Source organism: Harpia harpyja, chromosome 1 (assembly GCF_026419915.1).
Source record: "Harpia harpyja isolate bHarHar1 chromosome 1, bHarHar1 primary haplotype, whole genome shotgun sequence".
NCBI lineage: Eukaryota > Metazoa > Chordata > Aves > Accipitriformes > Accipitridae > Harpia > Harpia harpyja.
This window is the reverse complement of record NC_068940.1, coordinates 40,976,449-40,995,634: the sequence shown is the minus strand read 5'-3', so window position 1 is coordinate 40,995,634 and position 19,186 is coordinate 40,976,449. Positions and strand designations below refer to the sequence as shown.

At 49.2% G+C, this 19,186-nt stretch overlaps 1 protein-coding gene across 3 annotated transcripts in view; it reads right to left on the bottom strand.

Moving 5' to 3' along the window:
* Nucleotides 1–1,299: 1,299 nt before the first annotated feature.
* ZHX3 (zinc fingers and homeoboxes 3) overlaps nt 1,300–19,186 on the bottom strand; it is a 46,916-nt gene continuing 29,029 nt past the window's right edge. The window contains exons 3-5 of one of the 3 annotated variants that reach the window (XR_008235530.1): nt 3,965–6,897; nt 2,037–2,426; nt 1,300–1,534 (exon numbers count right to left, since the gene is read on the bottom strand). Coding sequence is in view for 2 of the 3 variants with exons in the window: in XM_052789445.1 (XP_052645405.1) it covers nt 1,479–1,534; nt 3,965–6,740 (2,832 nt within the window). In the remaining variant the exon portion in view is untranslated. Of the gene's footprint in view, nt 2,427–3,964; nt 6,898–19,186 lie in introns of all 3 variants that reach the window. The other 2 variants (XM_052789454.1, XM_052789445.1) reach the window with 2 other exon arrangements.

Below are 19,186 nucleotides of genomic sequence, written 5' to 3'. Positions count from 1 at the left end.
ATCACTTGTGACATTTTGGGGTGTGCAGGATTGCACCCGCGAGGGTGAACCACCGGGGCTCTGGCTGTCTTCGCAATGCAGCCGCCCCTGCTCTCCCAGAGGAGAGCCACAGGGATGCTGCCCGGCTGAGCCGACACAAGCCCAAGGTGGGATGGCTGCCAGTTATGCCTCCAACCACGGCATGACCAGCAATAGTGCTTCTAAAGAGAAAGACATTTAGGGAGCCTGGTGTCACAGCAGGGTGCTTGGGGTCAACTCCACCCCTGCTCGCAGCATTTTGGGGAGGGTTCCTCTGACTGCTAAGAGATGGTTGCAGTGAGGGTGTCTGCATCTGAGTGCGTCGCCCCAGCTCTCTTTAGGGCGCAGGTCATCTCCTTCTGAAGCAGATGCTCAGGCTTGGCCGCAGGGGTTACACCATGTGCCAGGGGAGCTACATGAGCTCAGGCGCAGGCACCCACCACGTAGGCATATACCGCCAGGCGAGAGGAAGCCCTCTCTCTTGCAAAGCACTGAGCAGACAAAATCCCTCCTAGTAGTTGAGCAAGGCAGCCTCTTAAAAAAGAGACAAAGAACGAACTGGAAAAGCAAGGGCAATTAAAGGTAGAAATCAGACACCATCTTTGGAAGAGGTTCTGAAAGAGCTTTTTTGTTTTTAAACCAGATTTTTTTGTAAATCTCTGGATCTGATCCTTTGGGGCTTGCTACCCACCCTTCTAATAAATATCATTTACCACCAACAATAAAGTCTCCCACATTAAAACGCTCTCACTAAATAAAAACCTTCTACTGAAAAAGCTTGGCTGAGTTAGCTTGGCAAAAATAAGGAGCTATGACTACTCTCCATAAATACATCAGCGGATAAACACCAAAAACTATTTAAGTTAAAGGACAATGTTGGCTCCAAAACAAACCAGGAATGAACTGGCCACGAATTAATTCAAGCTAGAAATTTAAATAAAGTTTCTAACCATTCAAAGGCAGTGAAGTTCTGGAATAGCCTTCCAAGAGCAAAAGTGAAGGCAAGACATGGAACCAATTTTGAACTGGGATTTGATTAGTTTGTGACAGAATGGTCTGACACAGCATTTGGCTGGACTATTCAGCTCAAGAGTTTCCCTTCTAGACCTTGTTTTCTATTAGAAGAGAATATTAAAAAAATCTTTAAGTAGTTGCATCACACAGCAACCACCCAAGACATTGGGCTCATTAAAAATGTACAGGTACCGGGAAGCAGGAAGGTTAACTGCGAAATTTATTTTACTGTTTCTCCAGAACTATTGCAGATAGACTGGAAAGAAAAAAAAAGGGGGGGAAAAGAAAAAGGGAAAAAAAAAAAAAAAAAGACTGGAGCAAACACTTGAAGTTACCAGCACTGCTGCAGGAGGATCTGTCATGTAGGGCTGCAAGAGGGAAACTTCCTGATTGTAGAAGAGCTGCTGCCTCGCTGATCCCTTGGAGACAACAATGACTTGAACCACTCACAGCAATGCTGCGTATTCTCTGCGTTTGTTCTCTGAAGAACAGCTTGTTCTCTCTGAACAATGAAAAGGATTCCAGGTCAGTATGGAAAAATTATTATGTGCTAGTTCTCAGTGATTAAAGGGAGACTTGGAGATTTAATAGCCTGCTACAGTCGGTCTCCAGGAGCGCAGGGCAAAATATTCTAGCCAGCAAGGGACAAATGACACCAAACTCCATCTCCTGGGTTGTCTGTGTCTGGGAACCTGTTACTTACTGGAGAGTATGCAATGCTAAATCTAACCTCATCTGTAGGGATGAAAATCTCACTCAACTCCCACCGGACTTTAATGCAAGACTGGCAGTTTTCTTCTCAAATACCTTTCCTTTCCTAACACACACATACACACTTGCGTGCCCGCAAAGCCCTTCGTTGCCAGGGCTTAAGGACCAGAAAGAGCGGAGAGGATATATGCAGCCATGCTAACCTTTAGAGAACAAACACCTTAACGGACAGATGAAAAAAAAAAAAAAAGAAAAAAGTACTGTGCCATGATAGTCCATATCTAAGCAATGACCTTGTTTACACAATGTCTGAGATTCGTTATGCTTGTATAGGCAGCTGTAGGCATCGGTATATGAATATGAAATCTGAAAGTCTGTCCACTGGAAAGCAAACAAAAGCATCCTATTTCCTGGGTGCGAGCTGAGCCTCCGCCTCCGCCAGCTCTCAGCCACCTCCTTGGCTGGGCCACCGAGAGCGCTCTGCACTAAGTGCGTGCCCAGTTTTTGCACGCGCGCTCTCTCGTGTGCTGTGCTCAAAGGTCTCATTTATGGCAGTGCTTTATCACCATGTGCTGCTCCTGAGGTTTGCATCAGGCTGGCCCATGGGTTTTTAAAGACCAAAAATTTCTTCTCAAGGATAAGAGCAGATCCTCCAAAGCTGGTGGTTTGAGTTCAGTCTGTTTCTGAAAAAGAACACAGGCGTCAGAGATGCTCTGGCTTGCTGCAGGGGCCTGTAACCCAGGTGGGGTGCTGGGTGGGGAGGAAGGGGTACAGGAGTGCCTCGGGATGGGCAAAATTGGGAGCCTTGGAGTCAGCTGTGGAGAAAGGCCAGCCCTATTCAGAGGGGCCAGGAAATCTAAAAATCCTCAAAGGAGTGGAGCTGGGCTTTGGCCAGTGGCAGGGCTAAGGCGGGATGCAGCCCGCAGCAGTCTGAAGCTGTGCACCCTCACTGGGCACATCCTGCCTCTGTGCCACAGGGGGGTGACGGGACCACCTCGCTCTGGGTGGCATAAAGCCCCGCTCAGAGGGTGCTAGCAGGGGCACGGCCATTGCCCTGGCACAGGCACAAAAGCTGGCCCACCACCCTTCCCCAAACTATTCCCACTGCAATGCCTCCCCAGCCCACTCCTGCAGCCGCAGCCGCTCCCCAGCAAGGTGCACAGGGCAGCAGACATCCAGACCTCTCAGCTGCAAGAAGGGCAGGGCCCCATTTAAACCCACACTCCATCTCCTCTGCGTTAGACAGGGCAGGGAAGCAATGAATTTTAGTGGATTTTTTTAAATTTTTTTTTGGTTTTGTTTTTAAGGCCTGCAGCCATGGCGGAAGTGTGTGGGAGGCTCCAAAGCAAGGCAGCGGGGCTGGAGAAGATCCCAGCTGCCCAGCACGCCAGCAAGGGACTGCGTGCATGGAGCAGGCGAGGGGCTGTGCAGCCCGCGGTGGGACAGGGCAAGCACTCGGCCATCCCCATCTGGTGGGAACCCAGCCAGGGAGGAAACGGCCCCCAGCTGCACTTCTGAAGAGCCCACGGAGGGCTTGGAAACCACCTCTCCTCCACACACACGTGCACACACACACGCCTTTCAGAAGTCAGTCCTGGAGGAGGGGTAGGGCCAGCAGCTGTAAACAACCCTCCATGTCCTCTCCCTCTTTGCAGCCTCCATCTTAAACACCGAAGCCTTGCCCCACACCAAAGAAGGGTGCTCACATCTGGAGGGCTGGTGGTGGGAGAGGGAATGGAGGAAGCTCTTGCCTGTGCAGGCAGGCACGGGTTACATCTGCTGCCTGAGGCCAGGGGGAGGCATGGAAGGAGCCTGTGGCATGGGGGACAGCAGCCAGGCCCCCTCCTTCCCAAATACCCATCCCCTTCATAAATAAACCCAAGGGCCACCTGCCTCCGAGGCAGGTAAAGGGACCAGACACTCCTGCTGGTTTTACTTAGGCTTAAAGTAAAGCCAGGATTTGGCTTCAGAGCGGAGCCAGCATCCAGTGACCAAGGCAGGCAGGGGTGGGCAGGCAGCAGCACTCACGGCATCTCACCGGACCCTCCTCATCCTCCTTCCCTGGGGTTTCCTCACCGCTTCCTCAGTTAAATCCCAATCAGCAGGAGCGGACACTAAGCCCTTCCCTAAAGCCTCAGTTTCCCAAATGGGAAACGCTCAGTGCCCCACGCTCGCCCAAACCCTCCCGGGGAGCCAGCCCTGCCCGAGGCGGGGGTCTTACCGAGCCGCGCGGCAGGTGGCGGGCCGGGGGCATCGGGGGTCCCAGCACCGCCTTCCCGTCCACCCGGCTCCCACGACTCGCTGCTCTCCGACACCTCCGAGCTGGCTTCGCACAGCCCTTTCCGGCTTCCCGACGTCTCGCTGGCGCAGGCCTCCTCGGGGACGGTGCCCCTGCTGTCCTCCTCCGCCTTCACCGCAAACCACACCTTGAGCTGCTGGGCGCTGAGGTGGGAGCGCTCGCAGAGGCCGGGCAGGTCCTCCTCCCGCAGCCCCTTGTGCTTCTCATAGTAGTCCTCCAGCACCTCCCGACCGGTGGGGCTGACCTCCACCAGCCCCGGGGGGAAAACCCCCCGCCTGTAGTTCTCATACCACTTCAGCTGCCCGTTCTTGTAGCCGTACCGGCTGTCCCCGAACCAGCGAATGACCTCGGCCCGCGGCAGACCCGTCTGGGAAACGATGGCGTCGTACTCCTGGTTCGTGGGCCGCTGGGTCTGCACAAACATTTGCTTCAGCAGATGCCGCTGCTGGGCTGTTTTTTTAAAGTTCAGTTTGGTTTTCAGAGGGGTGGGCAGCCGGCTGGAGCTGCCATCCCCTTTCTCGTTTGTGCCAGCCCCTGGTAACTCGCTTTTGCCGTTGGACTCGGTCACTCGCAGGTTCTTCAGGTTGATTTTGATGGGACTCACTTTCCGCTCCATCGAGTTCGGGTTGTTGCCGGAGGCGTCGACTGAGCCGTTTTCGCTTGTGGCCCTCAGCTCATCCGAGGAGTCTTCCCCTTCCCCACCACCATTTTCCGCCTCCTCCTCCTCCTGCCGAGCTGCCTCCTCCACTTTCTTATTTTCCTCTGCCACCTTCTTCTTCCTCCTCTCCGAGAACCAGCTATCAATCTCCCTCCGCGTCATCTTCGTTTCCCCCCTCAGGCGGTTCACCTCTTCCTCCGCAGGAAGGGGATTTTGGGCAAAACTGCTCTCCAGGGCTTTCAGCTGCTCCGGTGCCCGCTCTTTGTACTTGGTTGGCGTGAAGTCGGGCGCCTGGTGCCATGACTGCCGCCGCGGCGGGTGGTGAGGGGCCGGTGCGGCCGCCGCCGCTGCGGGGCTCAGCTCGGCTCCTCTGGGCGAGACATCGAGGGTTATTTCGGGCAGGGAATCGAGAGCGCTGTCTCCAGGGAAGACGGCCCGGCCGCCTCTCACGTTCCTGTAGTGGTACCTCCTATCACTGAACCATTTTCGAATCTCCTTGGTGGAAAGGCCCGTGATTTTTGTCAGCCGCTCGACTTCGGCCTGGCCAGGGAATTGATTTCTGCAGAAGCTGCCTTTCAAGGCCGAGAGCTGCTCGTGGGACTTCTTGTTTTTGTAGACGTTGGGATCCAGGAAGGTCTGCGAGGAGATCGCTGGGCAGGCAGTGAGCAGCGACTGGCCGCTGTTGACCACCTTCACCCCCGATGCGTTGCTGGAGCTCACCGTGCTGTGCTGTGCTGCCGGCTGCGGCTTGGGGACAGAAGTCACCGCTAAGGTGAAGGAGGAGCTGGTGCCCTTCAACCCGTTTGCCATGATGGGCTGTGTGACCAGCAGCCCCCCCGTCCCCTCCGGCTGCCCCACCACGTGGCCCGGTAAAGTTGCCTGAATAAGATGGGGGACGCTCCCAGGATTTGCAACCAGAGGCGTGTTCAAAACTGTAATGGTGGGTTGCGGCACAGACTGAATAACGGTGTTGAACATCTTCTTCCTGGCATCTTCGATCTCCTCTGGTGACCAGCTGATGCCTTGCTTCAACCTCTGGGCAGTGAACCAGATCTTCAGCTGCTCTTCTGGGTACTTCGTCACCACAGTCAAGTAGCAGAGCTCAGCTTTGGTGGGGTAGGGGAACTTGTGGAAAGAGTTTTTCAGGAAGCTGTTGGAGTCCATGGCGGCGTTGTACGTTGGAATGCTGCTCAGAGGAATCATCACCTTGGGAAGAGACTTGGACGTAGGTAGCTGCTGATGCAACGGGGGTTGCTGCTGCAGTGACACAAGTTGTGCAACACCTGCCTGCAGAACAGGCATGTTTCCTATGATGGAGCCATTCACTATATGAGATGATTTTGTTGAACTTGCAGTGGGCTGACTGACCGGCACGGACCCGTTTGGGAATGAATGCTCTCCATCTTTCACCTCCGACTCACCGCCCAGCTGACTTGACACATTCTCCTTCAGTGTGTGGATTTTTTTGGCCTCCGGTTTACCTTTCATTATCTTCATGATGGGGGTTTTAGTAATGATAATTTCAGACTGGCCATCCACCCCTTCTTCAGGGACCTCTCCCGGAAGGTCATGCCTGCTGGCGGCCTCACAGAGACTTTGCTCCACAGTTGTATGATTGTCCTGCTTAGCCACCCTCCAGATGAAGCTCGTTTCGCCAGCGTGCGACTCTGCATTGTGGTGCGAGAGCCCTTCATGGCTATTTGCCAGAAAGTTGCACGCAACACATGCAAAGGCAGGGTCCTTGCTAAAGTCTAAGTGCTCAGAGTCCAAGTGCCCAAAGAAGTGATGAACATCTTGAGATCCAAAGTCACAAGACTTGCAGATATAAGTGTCACTATCAGCAATACCACGGTGCCCATTAGACAAAGCTCCATTATTACTGTTACTGGCACCAGCATCACTAGCTGCTGGCCCTTCCACAGGAGCATCTTGTTGCGTTCCTTCACGATCATCTTCTACAGCGTCCAGTTCAGTCTCCTGAAGCACCAGTGTTTTTACTGGTATCATGCAGGGAGTTGTGGATTTTCTTTTGCTAGCCATCACTACAATTGATCCAGATGATTATTTTTCTTTCATTTACATTAAATTCAAATTTAAAAAGCGCTATTGCAAGTGCTCTGTGGTCTAGATTCCAGCATATTCGTGATGTCCAAAAGAGTTGTCAAATATTGACAAATGTTCATATTTGCCACTGAACCTGAAGACAAGGGAGAGGGAGGAGGGGTTAGTTCTCTTGGCATTAGACAAAGCACAACTGTCCTGGTATTTAGCTGTTTCACTCAATAAATCATTTTCAGCCTCTTTTGCTGGAAAAATTTAACCTGACCTTGGATTTACTGTATTTTCACACATACAACCTGTGAATTACTTGTTCAAAAAACAAACACACAAACATGCCTCTTTTACAGCCCACATCAAATTCTCATTTGAGGAGGAAAACCACCGAAATTTCCCCTCACCCTGCCCTGCCAAGACCCGTCACCGGTGTTTCAGCAGGGAGAGCAGTGCCTGGGCTCCCTGCGCACCCAGGCTCCCAGCTCAGCAGCATGCAGGAGGCGATATCAAGCACGGTCACCCTGGGAAAACCACCTGCTTTCCATCAGAAAAACCTGATGAAAAATCAACACGTTCCCCACAGAATGTTCTGATTTCTTCAAAATTGGCATTTTCCAGCCATCCTGTCGGGAAGCTTCTCACCAGCTCAAAGCACCGTGTCTGTGCCAAGGGCCTCTGCCTGCAGAGACGCCTGGAGTTCTGCTGCAGGGAGCAAGGAGGCTGCAGCCAGGTCCATATATTTTAGCCCTCTTTGCAGAGCAAGCCTGCAAAGCATTTGTGAGATTGCCTCTCCACCCCATGCACACTTTGATGCTGTTTTAACAGCATCTGTTGAGTCTTCAGCTGGAGCTGCAGGAGAAGGTAAGGCCCCAAAACTCAAGGGCAGCATCACACACATGTTCCGGGCTCCCAGCCTTCCCCTCCCACCACCTTTGCAGCTTTTGGCATTCACACAACTCAGTGTACTGGGCATACTTCCTAAGAAAGTGCAATTTCTCTGCAACACAAGCCCATTTTTCTGGGCTTGGGGTGACCAGAGATCTGGCACAAGAAAAAAAAATTCCTTTTTTTTTTTGCCCCCCCCTTCTATTTTTTTTTTTTTTTTTCCTTGTTCTGAAGCTAAAGCAGTTCCCAATCTACTCCAGCCTGTTGAAGGCCACGGCATTAGCCACAACCTTATTCCTGGCCTGATGTAGCTTTGCCATCTGCACGGCTGATGCTCTGTGCCTGAGATCACGACCGGAGTGCAGTAAAGCTGTCTGCTATAGCTGGCACCAGGAGTCACTTGCCTTGTGACGGTCCCAATGACAGGGAAGGCAGCACATCTGAGGGAGCAACATCTCTGCCTTCACCCCTCTGTCAACCTTTTATACAGAAACTCTGCTTTTTTTCCTTTTAAACACAGGGATAAAATGGTATTTTTCCAGATTGCAAGGTCACTTGGAAGCATATGGATGCACTGATTCATATTACAAAGACTCTGTGCCAGATTTTCCTTGGATTTACAGTAACAGCAATGGAGCTTTATAAAAACACTCATAAAAACTTGAACTTAAAAAAAAAAAAAAAAAGAGACCAACTTACCATCCTACCAGATGACTCACAGAGGTAACTCCTATCAGCTACAGCAGTTGTGCACCAGTAGCTTTCTCATATCAGATATTCTGAGCTGATCTCATGCACTGAGAAATGCAGATCGGGCAAATGACTTTGCGGTGCTTATGCAATACCTCCTCTGCTTATTTTTGTCAGTAGCTTTTAGAACAGAGGAGTGAAAGGTCCTAATGCAAAAAATGAAATGGAGGAAGTACAATTTGACTTCCCTAACTTCATTAGAAAATTTTAAAAAACTTGTTCTGAAAGCTGACATAATTTTTTCCAAACAGGAGAGCCCGGATGGCCGACTCTGGCCTCAGCAACTCTCAGGCACCGTTTAAAAGACTGACGGGAAAACGTAACTTCCCGTTAATGTGGGCTGATCTGAGATTACAAAACAGTCCTGTAAATAGTGTTAGTCATCACTGAACTTGGCATCAGAAAAGACTGTTTGCTATGCTAAAGCTTCATGAAAAGCTAGAAATTATAACTTTTAAAAAAAAATCTATAAATAAAAAAAGGTATTAAAGCTGTGATCTGGATTTAGACAGTGTGAGTTGCATGCTTTCAATACCTGCTTTATGCCACTCTCATCCCACCTTTTCGTGGGTAGTCTTTCCCTCTGCAGAGGGCCAGAAAGTTATTCATTAGCATTAGCAACTCGAATAGTTGGATGACTATGAATGGGCTTTGCTATTCAGAGGGGAACAGCATCCATTTGACACCAATCCCAAGATCCTAATTTTTGATGCTAAGTTAAATATTACACAATCTAGCAGGGTACGATGACCTTTCCAAGTCCAGTCAATTAGGAAAAAAACAATAAGACCAGCCTGAAGGCTACAAAATATACTTTAAAGGCTGAGAGGAGTTTCGTGTCAGGGAAGCAACGGTAAAAGGGAATTCTTATTTAATTTTATTCTGCAGCTCTAACACAGGCCAGGGAGAAACTGCTGGGCCCTCTGCAAGCTTTTTCATTTCCACCAAACTCCTGATAGAGATCCAGTTCCAGAGTCTCCATTACCATGACAGCTCTAGTCCCAGACAGACCTTACCTAGTGTTTATGGAGTTGCCAGATATCAAAAAGATGATTTTTATCTGTCAACAGAGTAAATTTGATACAGAGCAACGGAGACACACAAAGACCCCCATTGTGCCACGTTAGCGGAGTGCCTCCCCCAAGCACGCCATCACTATTATTTTGGGTAAATGTGAATGGCCTGACCCACCTATGGAGAACCTAAAAGCTCTGCATTTCATTTACCAGCACATTTGCATCAAGCTCCGTTCTCTCTCCAACAACTTTTGTTAAAAATGCAATCAAAGCGGCCCCAGCCGCCAAAGCTCTCCTGCTGGGGCTCCAATATTAATGCCACCTGAGAACACAGATTGCAGATTTAGCTGGAAGTGAATCACAGTGCCAATTTAGTGGGGAAAAAAAATTAATCAAGTGTACTGTTCGTCCATTTCATTTCCATGGAACAGTTGCATAACTGCATGTTTGGAGCATGTTTTATTCACTGCTCACCTTCTGGAATGCACTAATACTTTAATACACCACTAATATATAACAGAATGGATAATTCACCGATTTCTCCGTCATTAAAGTAAGTGAGGCTGTTTTAATGGATAGGGTAAATTAATGGCAGAAAAATTAATCAATTAAAAACCAGCCTTACAGCAGAGCTCAGTATACCACCACTGCGAATGTCTCAGACTAATTTGTACAGCCATGTGTGAAGAACTTGATTTCCTGTGTGTTATTTTATGATGAACTGGAGCAAAGAGACATTAGCTGAACGGAATAGCTACCCGGCAGCCAGGAAGACAAAGGGATTGTACTTAAATTGATGGTTCCTATTTAATTTATACCTGCTAATTTAATAGTGAGGTAGCAGAGTAAGCAGGTCAAATGACCTGTCCACCTAAACCTGCCACTGCTGTTGGAAATTTGAGGGAACACTGACTTAAAGCAGAGTCAAACCAATTTGGTCTCAGTGATGCTCCCAGAGAAACTAATGCTGGAAGGAAAGGCAGCCCAAAGGCTCCTTTGGCCAGGTCAGATCCCAGCCCAATATGTGGCTGGGGGTACGTTTCTCTCATATCTAAAGCACCAGGAACTGACCCTGGGGCTGATGTGTGTTCACTCACACGGACAGCGAGACAACTATGCACCCCCCACTCCTGTGACAGGGACGAGCAGCCTGGCCATTGCACAAGGCAGGCATGAAACCAGGTGAACAGCTTGGGTTGGGTTGGGGTTCCCCATCCTTGACGTACGGCCGTGATTGCTCATCTGCGCAGCACCCAACTTAACACAGTTAAAAAAAAGTCACCAAGGGAAGGCTCTGCTCCACTGGTAGATGCAATTTTACACTGTTATCACCATATCATGGCTACAGGGACAGCAAGGTTGGTGGCCATCCATCAGTTTCTCAAGGGTTGCGGCTCAGAAGTGACAAGCCCCGTACATGGAGCCAGCGGCAAGGGCAGCGGAACTGCAGGCTACTGCCCTGCCCGCATCTGCCCGTCTCTCCTCCGCGCAGGAGGCGAACAAAGGCCACACGCTGGCGACCCACCTCCAGCTTACAAACAAGTAGAACAAGTAGAAGGAGCACCACAAGATGTGCTAGGCGGTGATTTCAACTACCCCAGCCATTCAGAACATAATAATAGAGGAGGAAGATGGAAACTGTTAAATCTGGGGTCCCAATCTATGAGAACAGTGCAGCATTTCTGCTAGAGACAACCCAAAACCTGCAATGCTGCTATGAGCATTCCCCTCCTGCAACACTCCCTCTACCAACCCTCCTTCCTCCCCAGCACAGGAACCTTCCCATCCCCATCGGCGGGTCCAGGTACACACCACTAACCCCCTCTGCAGAGCAGCTTTGCCTCCACTGAGGAAAACAATGCTGAGACCGGTCAAAGTGAGCCTAGCAATTTCAGAAAATTTACTTCTGCAGAGATTAACAAAAGGAGGTTTCGAAATTTGCACTGCTGAGTATGAACTTTCAGCTTTTTCCAGCTTGGCTGGATATAACTGGTTTGGTTTTAAATGTTTCAGTGAATTAATGAGTTAGGTTGTTAATGCAAAACATTCATTCCGCATAGTGCCAAGGTCCCCAGTTAGAAGATTAATTTTTGTGACCTTTTGCAAACCTCGCCTAGAAACAACAACCAGAAAACCCACCAGGCAGCATCACCGGCCAGCCAGCGCACAGCCGGGCACAGCAGCTCCGGTCCCACTGCCCGGGCATGGGGACAACAGGACAGTTGCCCTTCTCTGCCCCCAGCCCAGCCAGCCCTAGGTGCCCAATGCTCACAGCGGGGACAAGGCTCCACGTGGACACGTAGGTTGGCTACGTGCTCTATTGTGGGCTCCGGTGTTTGATGCAGCTCTGCTGAAGAGTGAATGCTCACATAAAAAAATTTTAAAAAATCAACAGCAAAATAGAAGCAAAATAACAGTTTTCTCAACACTTTTGGTGCCTGCTAGGCAGGCAGACACACTCCCCAGGTCAGAGACAAAGTTGATGTTTCTGTCTCATACTAAGCCAAGCACAATATTGGCACTTTAAATAATAGCGGTTTGTTTTCAAGCTGAAACTCTGCAGGCCCCAGCTGATACCATAATATGGGGGGGATCAAAAGAGGAAAAAAAAAAGTTGACGTTTGAGATTTTTTGTGTCTCCCCTTTGGGCTCTACCTCCAGCCAGGCCCAGAAGATGCACGTCTGTCTTTGGGAAGTCCACAGATGACTTCCCATCTCCCCACCGGTAATTAGCAAGTAAAGGCCAGTAAACAAAAGATCCCTGTGGCCAGCACCAATGAGTGGGTGCTCTCTGCAGCACCCAGACCCGAGCAGCCTTCCCCTTCCCAACATCAAGCACCCCAGAGGGAAATCCCACCATGCTTCACAGCAGGTTCCCCCCACCACAGCAGACACCCCGTTTGCTCCAGGCAGCGCTGGGTGCCAGCTCAGTAGCCTGGGACTGGGTGCATTTACCTTGGTGCTGGGGAGGGGAGGAAAAACAGGTCCACGCAGCGGCAAGTGCAGGTGTACGAGAGGCACAGCCCCATGGCTGCCTCTGTTGCCAGCCACGGCAGTCCCGGGATTCTATTTCTCTTCAGTTGGGCATTAACATTTGTTCTGCATTCGGAGTCTCTTCATGAGAAGTCATGTAGGAGTTTCACCAGTTTTATTAATTTATTGCCAAAATGTGCCCAGTATGGGCTGGCAGAAGAGAGGAAGGCTGGAGGCTCCTGCACCCTCCAGACCCAGGTGAGAAGGGGCAAAGGCTTGTTCCCTGGGCAGAGGCTGCCCCACACCAGCTCTAACCTGGGTTTCACTGCCATGGACTTGGAGTCACAGGCTTTGATTACAACAAAAACGTAACAAAGCGTGGGGAAAGGGCATACAGCAGCATCACCAACAGCTTCGAGGACACAGTCCCCTGCCAGGAACAGGGCAGCTATTGCTAATCCATCCCAGGGACACGCTCTGGCAACTCAGCAAAGACCTCTCCAGGCTACATCCCTGTGATTCAATAGGGACAGACACAGTTACAAGGAACAGCCCACCTCTCCAGAGCAAATCCCAACTTCCAGGTGCAGATGGGACCTCTCTTTTAGCTGCGGCAGCATAGCTCTCTAACAGAGAAGAAAAGGCAAGATTTGGCAGGACTGACCTCCTATCTTCCCAGTCTGTGGCTGTGCGTGCCGGCTAGCTGGGGTCCAGCATCCTCCCGGAGTAACTTTGCAAAGCCTGCAGCTGGAAGGGAAGTCACGGGGTGGGATCATCTCCAGCAGCCTAAAAATGCCAGCAGCAGAGCATCATGCTGGCTCCCAGTAATCGGTGCACATCTCCATGCCATGCCCTTGCCTAGGGCTTGCACCTATAGGTAGCATCTGCCACTCAGAGATTGGTCCATAATGCAGACCAAGGTCGTGACACACTTGATTTTGGGGGGGTTTAACCCTGTACTGGACTGCAAGTTCCCGTGAATGAACAGTTAATGAGATTTTCCCCTCCAGAGCAGATCGCTACTGCACTAACACTGCAGGCACTCAAAATTCAGGTGCTCTCAACAAGAACAGAGAAAGCAACCAGCAATAAAATAACCGCAGCCCGAGAGAAGCCACGCAGGCAAGAAAAGTCTCTTCACATCTTATTATTTTGCACTGCACAAATGTACAAACACATGTACAAATTTCAGCAGTTTCGAGCTTCAAGCAGCATCACATAGTCAACATTTGTACTAAGGAACAATTTCTCTTTATGTCGACTGGTCAGGGTGCTTTGTAGCTTAAGCCCAGCTTTGAAAATGTGGGTACAGTTTAAAGGCAGTGGAAGCCGGTTGACCAAACAATCGTATTCATTCTCCATTACTTGGCAGGCCTAGAGTAGAAAAGCGTCTTTTCCATTTAGGCTAGTTAAACAGAGCTATTCATTAAAATTTCGCCTTTCTACAAACTGCTGTACTTCTCCATTTAAAATTTGCCTTTAAGATCTCTCTCCTCTGCCCCACAACACTCCTCCTCGCCCCGTTTCAAGTCGTCACCCATTTACGAGCTGTGTTTTCGGATTGCTCTCGTGCTTCCATAACAGCAGTAACTTGCCTTTGCCGTGGTTACCTGGGTAGAGGCTGGCTTGCTGCCTTCGCACTCAGGGACTAATGGTAATTATCTCCACTTTTTTTTCAGAGGAGCACAAAACTGAGCAAGATGGAAGGCTAGAAAGGGGTGGCTGAAACAGAACGCGATTAGAGTATAAAAATAGGTCACTAGGATAATATAACCTTTAGACTATTGGCAATGTGCCCCCCTTAGAGACAAGCCTGCGTGCTATATTTCATGAGGATGTCAGGAATAAAAAAAAAAAAACAAAAAAAACCCCACACAACACCACACATCAAAACAAAACCACTGATCATCCCTCGGAGCTTTGCATGCTTCTGTTTGAACATCACTAACATTAATTCACTCACTCCTTTTCCTCTGCCCTCATCCATTTGATCAAGCACAAAATAAATGTTACGCAATCGTACCATTAACATCTTCCAAAAAAATAATAATCTCTTTTGGCACAGAGGCTTCATTACAGATTTGCTCCAAGTTACACTACCTTAGCAGGGTTCACAGTCCCAGCATCCCAGGGACCTACATCCATAGATTCAATCCTCACATTTTGCCCATGCTGCAAAACATTCCTGGCGTTCCCCCAAAGGAAAAGGTCCAGCAGACAGATAATCATCTCTCAACAGAGCCAGCTCCGAGGTTAATGCTACCAGCAGAGGACACCAGATAGCATTAATGGAGCTTCAAGAAGTCCCTCAGCTCATCGGTATCTGGGTCTCCCATCACCTCACACTCAGCTGGTGAATACCAGCGGGTTGGTTTGTGCCTGAACAGGACAGTATGAGAACATCGGTCATGTTTATAAATGCACAGGAACTCCGATTTCAGTCCCTTGTGCTTTCTCTAGGAGGTTTTCTTTTTGCTTGCATTGTCAGGGATTTGTTTGTGATTGCAGCTTGATCACAGGCACCTCAAACAGCCCCACGCAGGTCAGTAATATTCTGCCACATCACGTTGGGACTTGCTACATGCCTTGCAATCCCACACTTAGAGCTTATTATCAAGCATCACCATTTAGGTAGGGCAAGACCAGCTTTGGCAGATGCAGCCTTTTGGAATGCGTGTGAAAAGGGGTAGGTTACACCTAAAATATAGTTGTTCTTATTATCTGAAATTGCTGCACTGGCTCTAAGCCAAAAAACTATCAGGGAGCTCAGAGTAAAGACTCCCGGTTCCTAAACCAAAATGAGAACCAGAGGTAGATCTTGGTCCCTGTTAAATTTCTGACGAGGGTACTCGAGTCTTTTAAATCAGCAGGAAATGCTCAGCCCAGCTGGTGAGGAGTCCACAGGTATGAGCACCCGGATGGTAACTGAGCACACAAAGCATAGAAGCCCACTGTGCTCTCAATGCTGCTGCAGCCTGCCCAGTCCCACAGAGTCATTTCGGGGGAAGTCTCTGAGCCTGTGTTTCTGAAGCACTTTTGCTCACAACCCCACTTCCAGGTTGGCACATCCACCTCCATATGGGTGACCCTATTTGGAGGCCACCACCCCCAAATTCGGGAACCACAGCTCTAGATGCTAGCACAACTTTTATTGTTAAAAGAAAAACAGCGTCAGCTTTTATACCAGCACCAAAATGATCCCGCTGCAGAACCAAAAACCCAACAGCCTGCTAGGGGATCACACAGTTTTCTCACCAAGCATCCAAGTCCCTTGTGCAACGAAGAAATGCTTGCTGAAGACAGACTGATCACCAGTTACCGAGTGGCCACGTAAGGGACAGACCTGCAGCAATTCCAGGGAAATAAAGAGTGTCCAGAGCTTTAAAACAAGATGTGGGTGGGAAGGACTAAACCGAGCTACTAAATAGTACCAGACAGCAAGCGTAGGGCGCTGGAGCTGATCATCTGCAGCACAGACTGAAGACTAGTAGAGTGCTGCAGCCCCTTCCCAGCTGAGCATTTTTGGATTACTTCATCCACCGTGCCCTTTCGCAATATGCTAGCTTCAAATGCTGTGTTACGTTCTGGCTCAGCATCAGCTCCCATTCCCCCACTTACAGTTGCTATAACCAAAAAGACAACTGCAAAATACTTCGGCTGAAAGCAAGGAAACGGGGTCTGGCAGGTTGGGATCGTGGATTCCCCCCCCTGAATCCTGCTTCAGAGTCGCCCTTTCAGACCTTGAGCACAGCCGATGGCTTTTGCAGCTTATTGAGTCCGCTGGTTTATGGCAATGTTTTTCTGCTCACTGAACTGGCTCATTCTTTTAGCAGAACAAACTGTTCCACGTTGAGGCAGGAGTTGGCTGTGTTTTAACAAAGGATTTTTCCCTTCTGACAGTGTTTTGCAAAAGACCCAAAAAAAGGAGTTTGGAGCCAAGTTACAAAAGGTCAGGAGAGGCGAGTCAAGCACTGGGTGTAGTTCCTGTATGTCACAACCAGTCAAGGAAATGGGTGGGGAGAAGAGGAATGGCATTTTGAGCTGCAATAATATGTATAAAGTGATATTAATGAGGAATGGGCTTTTGAATGAGGATGGCAAGTATGCAGGCACTATAATTTTTGCTACAAAAAGAGCAGGCTTGTTAGGTAGGGTGAGGTCTCCGCAATCATTTATCCATTTGAAGTAGGCATTTGAGAGAGTTCAAGTAGCACTAGAAGCAAGAAAAAGGCAGTTTTATTTGCTTCCCCTCCCCAAGCTGATTTCAAGGAGCTACCATACTCTCATCTCCCATCAGCCAAATGAATATTCAAAAGGCTTTTGCCAAGCAAACGCCAGTCAATCACCAGCACAATGCTGGGGGAAAGAAATACTGGGCTGAGACCTCTGCGTGGGACTGGCACCTTGTCCCCCCAGGCTCTGCTCTAGCATCCCAACCATTTTTTAATGTGGGGCAAGGTACTCCTGCAGAAGTTTGCTGGGTGCCACGGCTGCTCCGTCTGCTGCTTTGCCTGCTCCTTTCCCTGCCACGCAGCACGACGACACCACTAGAGCTGAGCTGCTGCATGGAGGCTGAGCATCCACTAGCGAGGGTGCTATGGGTGGGGAAGGTCCCTGGCACTGTGGTCCCAGCAACACAGCCCTCCCTAGGGAGCTGATGACAGACCTTCCCTCTCCTCTTCTAGAAGCTGGGACCACAAATTTTTTTGGCATTGGATAGACAGGTTCCTGGTGAGGCCCCACTCCCTGTTCAGCAGCAGCAGCTGGTAGGGTCAGGGTCTTTCTGTGCTATGCATTGGGCATGGACAAACCAAGATGGCCAACTCTGGCCTTGCAGATGTTGGAAGGAGGGGAGCCAAGGGGATCTGCAGCAGTTGACAGTATGTCATGCCTAATACTCAAGCTTTTCCAGGCCTCAGAGGATCCCTGAATAGAAAGAAACCACCCACCACTGGAACACAGCCACTTTTGTGGCTGGAAGGGGCAGATGTTCAACACCATACAACAATGCAACACAACAGTTGAGACTGTAAGTGAAGAATGCTGCATCCACTTGAAACTGAAGAGGGAAATTAGGGACACCATCTAATTCTAAAACTACCATTTGGTCCCTATGCTTACAGTTCACATACCTACTCTGCAAGAGTGGCACAGGGTTTTCTTCCATTGCCTTAAATAGACAATACCGTGGCCTAAAGCATTGAACCACAAGAACTTCAGAAGCATATGGTCAGTCTGGCAAGTGTTCAGCTCCTTCAGCTGGAACACCATTTTCCAAAAAAATCCAGCTCCTTTTTAGTACCTACATAAGTGACAGACTTCCAGAAGTCCCCACTTCCCAAGAGGTCCTGCTGACATAGAGCAGGGCAGACCATTAAGAGCGCTCAGCATCCTAATGCCCAAACCTTTGGCTGAAATATGCCTGATGAGAAGCCGAGCTTCCGAAGTCCTCCTCACTACAGCCAACATTAGGTGCTCCACCACTCAGCTGCCAAGAAGAGCAGGCATGGAGAACTACATCATCCCTACCACCAAACCCTCATCCACTGACCCCCAAGAGCTCATAGGGGACAACCTTTTCCCTTTCTCTGAAATACTCACCATTTCTTTTAGGATTTCTAGTAAGAGAAAAATGGATTTGGATTTCATTTGAGATCTCTGTGGGCAAGATCCAGGTGTCTGAATTGTGCACCTGCCAGCCAAATGCAATACTTGTCATCAGCTTTCTGGTTTGAAAACTGTATTTGTTCAAAACCATTTGTCAAGCCACCCTGGACAGTACACAGAGATACAGAACAAAGTTCAAGGGTTATTTGTGATATGAACCGTGCTTGTCAGGACTCTCCTCTTCCTCCAGCTGTTTAGTTGCATTACTTGGAATGGATTGTCCTTACTGGAGAGTCAATTCTTTTTTTGAGTTGAAAACTCACCATCCTCTGCAGGTCAGCTGTAAGCTGAAAGCATCCCAGTTATTTACTGCTGGAAGCTAAAGGAATTTCCTTATTCTCAGAAGACAGACATTTAAAATTAGTTTCAAGTACAGTTGTGATAAACAAATAATGCTCTCTTCCTTTCCCTCTCCCATTTTTTTGTTTATTTGTTTTTTAAATCATGCCTGCTGGTCTAACCAACCTTTTCCTTAGCTGCCTTCTGCAACTCCTCATTTAAAAATTCATTCACAAGGATGCAGGGGAACTATAGCCATCTTCTGAGAAAAATCAGCAAAGCCAGATCCCTGCTTTCAGAGCTCTCCCTTTGACACTTGAATCCCCAGGAACCTCATTTTTTGAACACCATTTAAAAAAAACCCCAAACCACTAAGTATTTGGGTTATTTTCCCCTTCCTCTGAAGGGTGGAAGGTTGGTAGTTGGGTTGTTGCTTTCCTACAGGGGACAGGGACTCAGGACTTCAGCTCTCTGCCGACTGCCAGCCGGGGGAGTCTCTTGCTGGCTGGAAGACGAGCTCACCAGCCCACTCCACCTACCCTGCTCAATAGCTGGGGGATGGAAAGAGCTTTTGGCAGACTGATGAGGAAGACAAGAGGTGTTTTAAAACAGTATGATGGCCCAAATAAAGGGTTTGGGGGTTTGGACTGAGGTCTCCTGCAAGCCTCTATTCAAAATATTGATGTGCTCATTAATTTGTGGATCACAAGGCCTTGATATGAGGAGATTCTTTTAAAAAATTCAGGCATGCTGGGAGAATTGCTTCCTTGCCATGTGTTAGCGAGTCTGCCCATGAACTGCCAGCAATTACTAAGCCTCCACTCTGTATTCAAAGCTCTATACAATGGAGTTTATTATTTT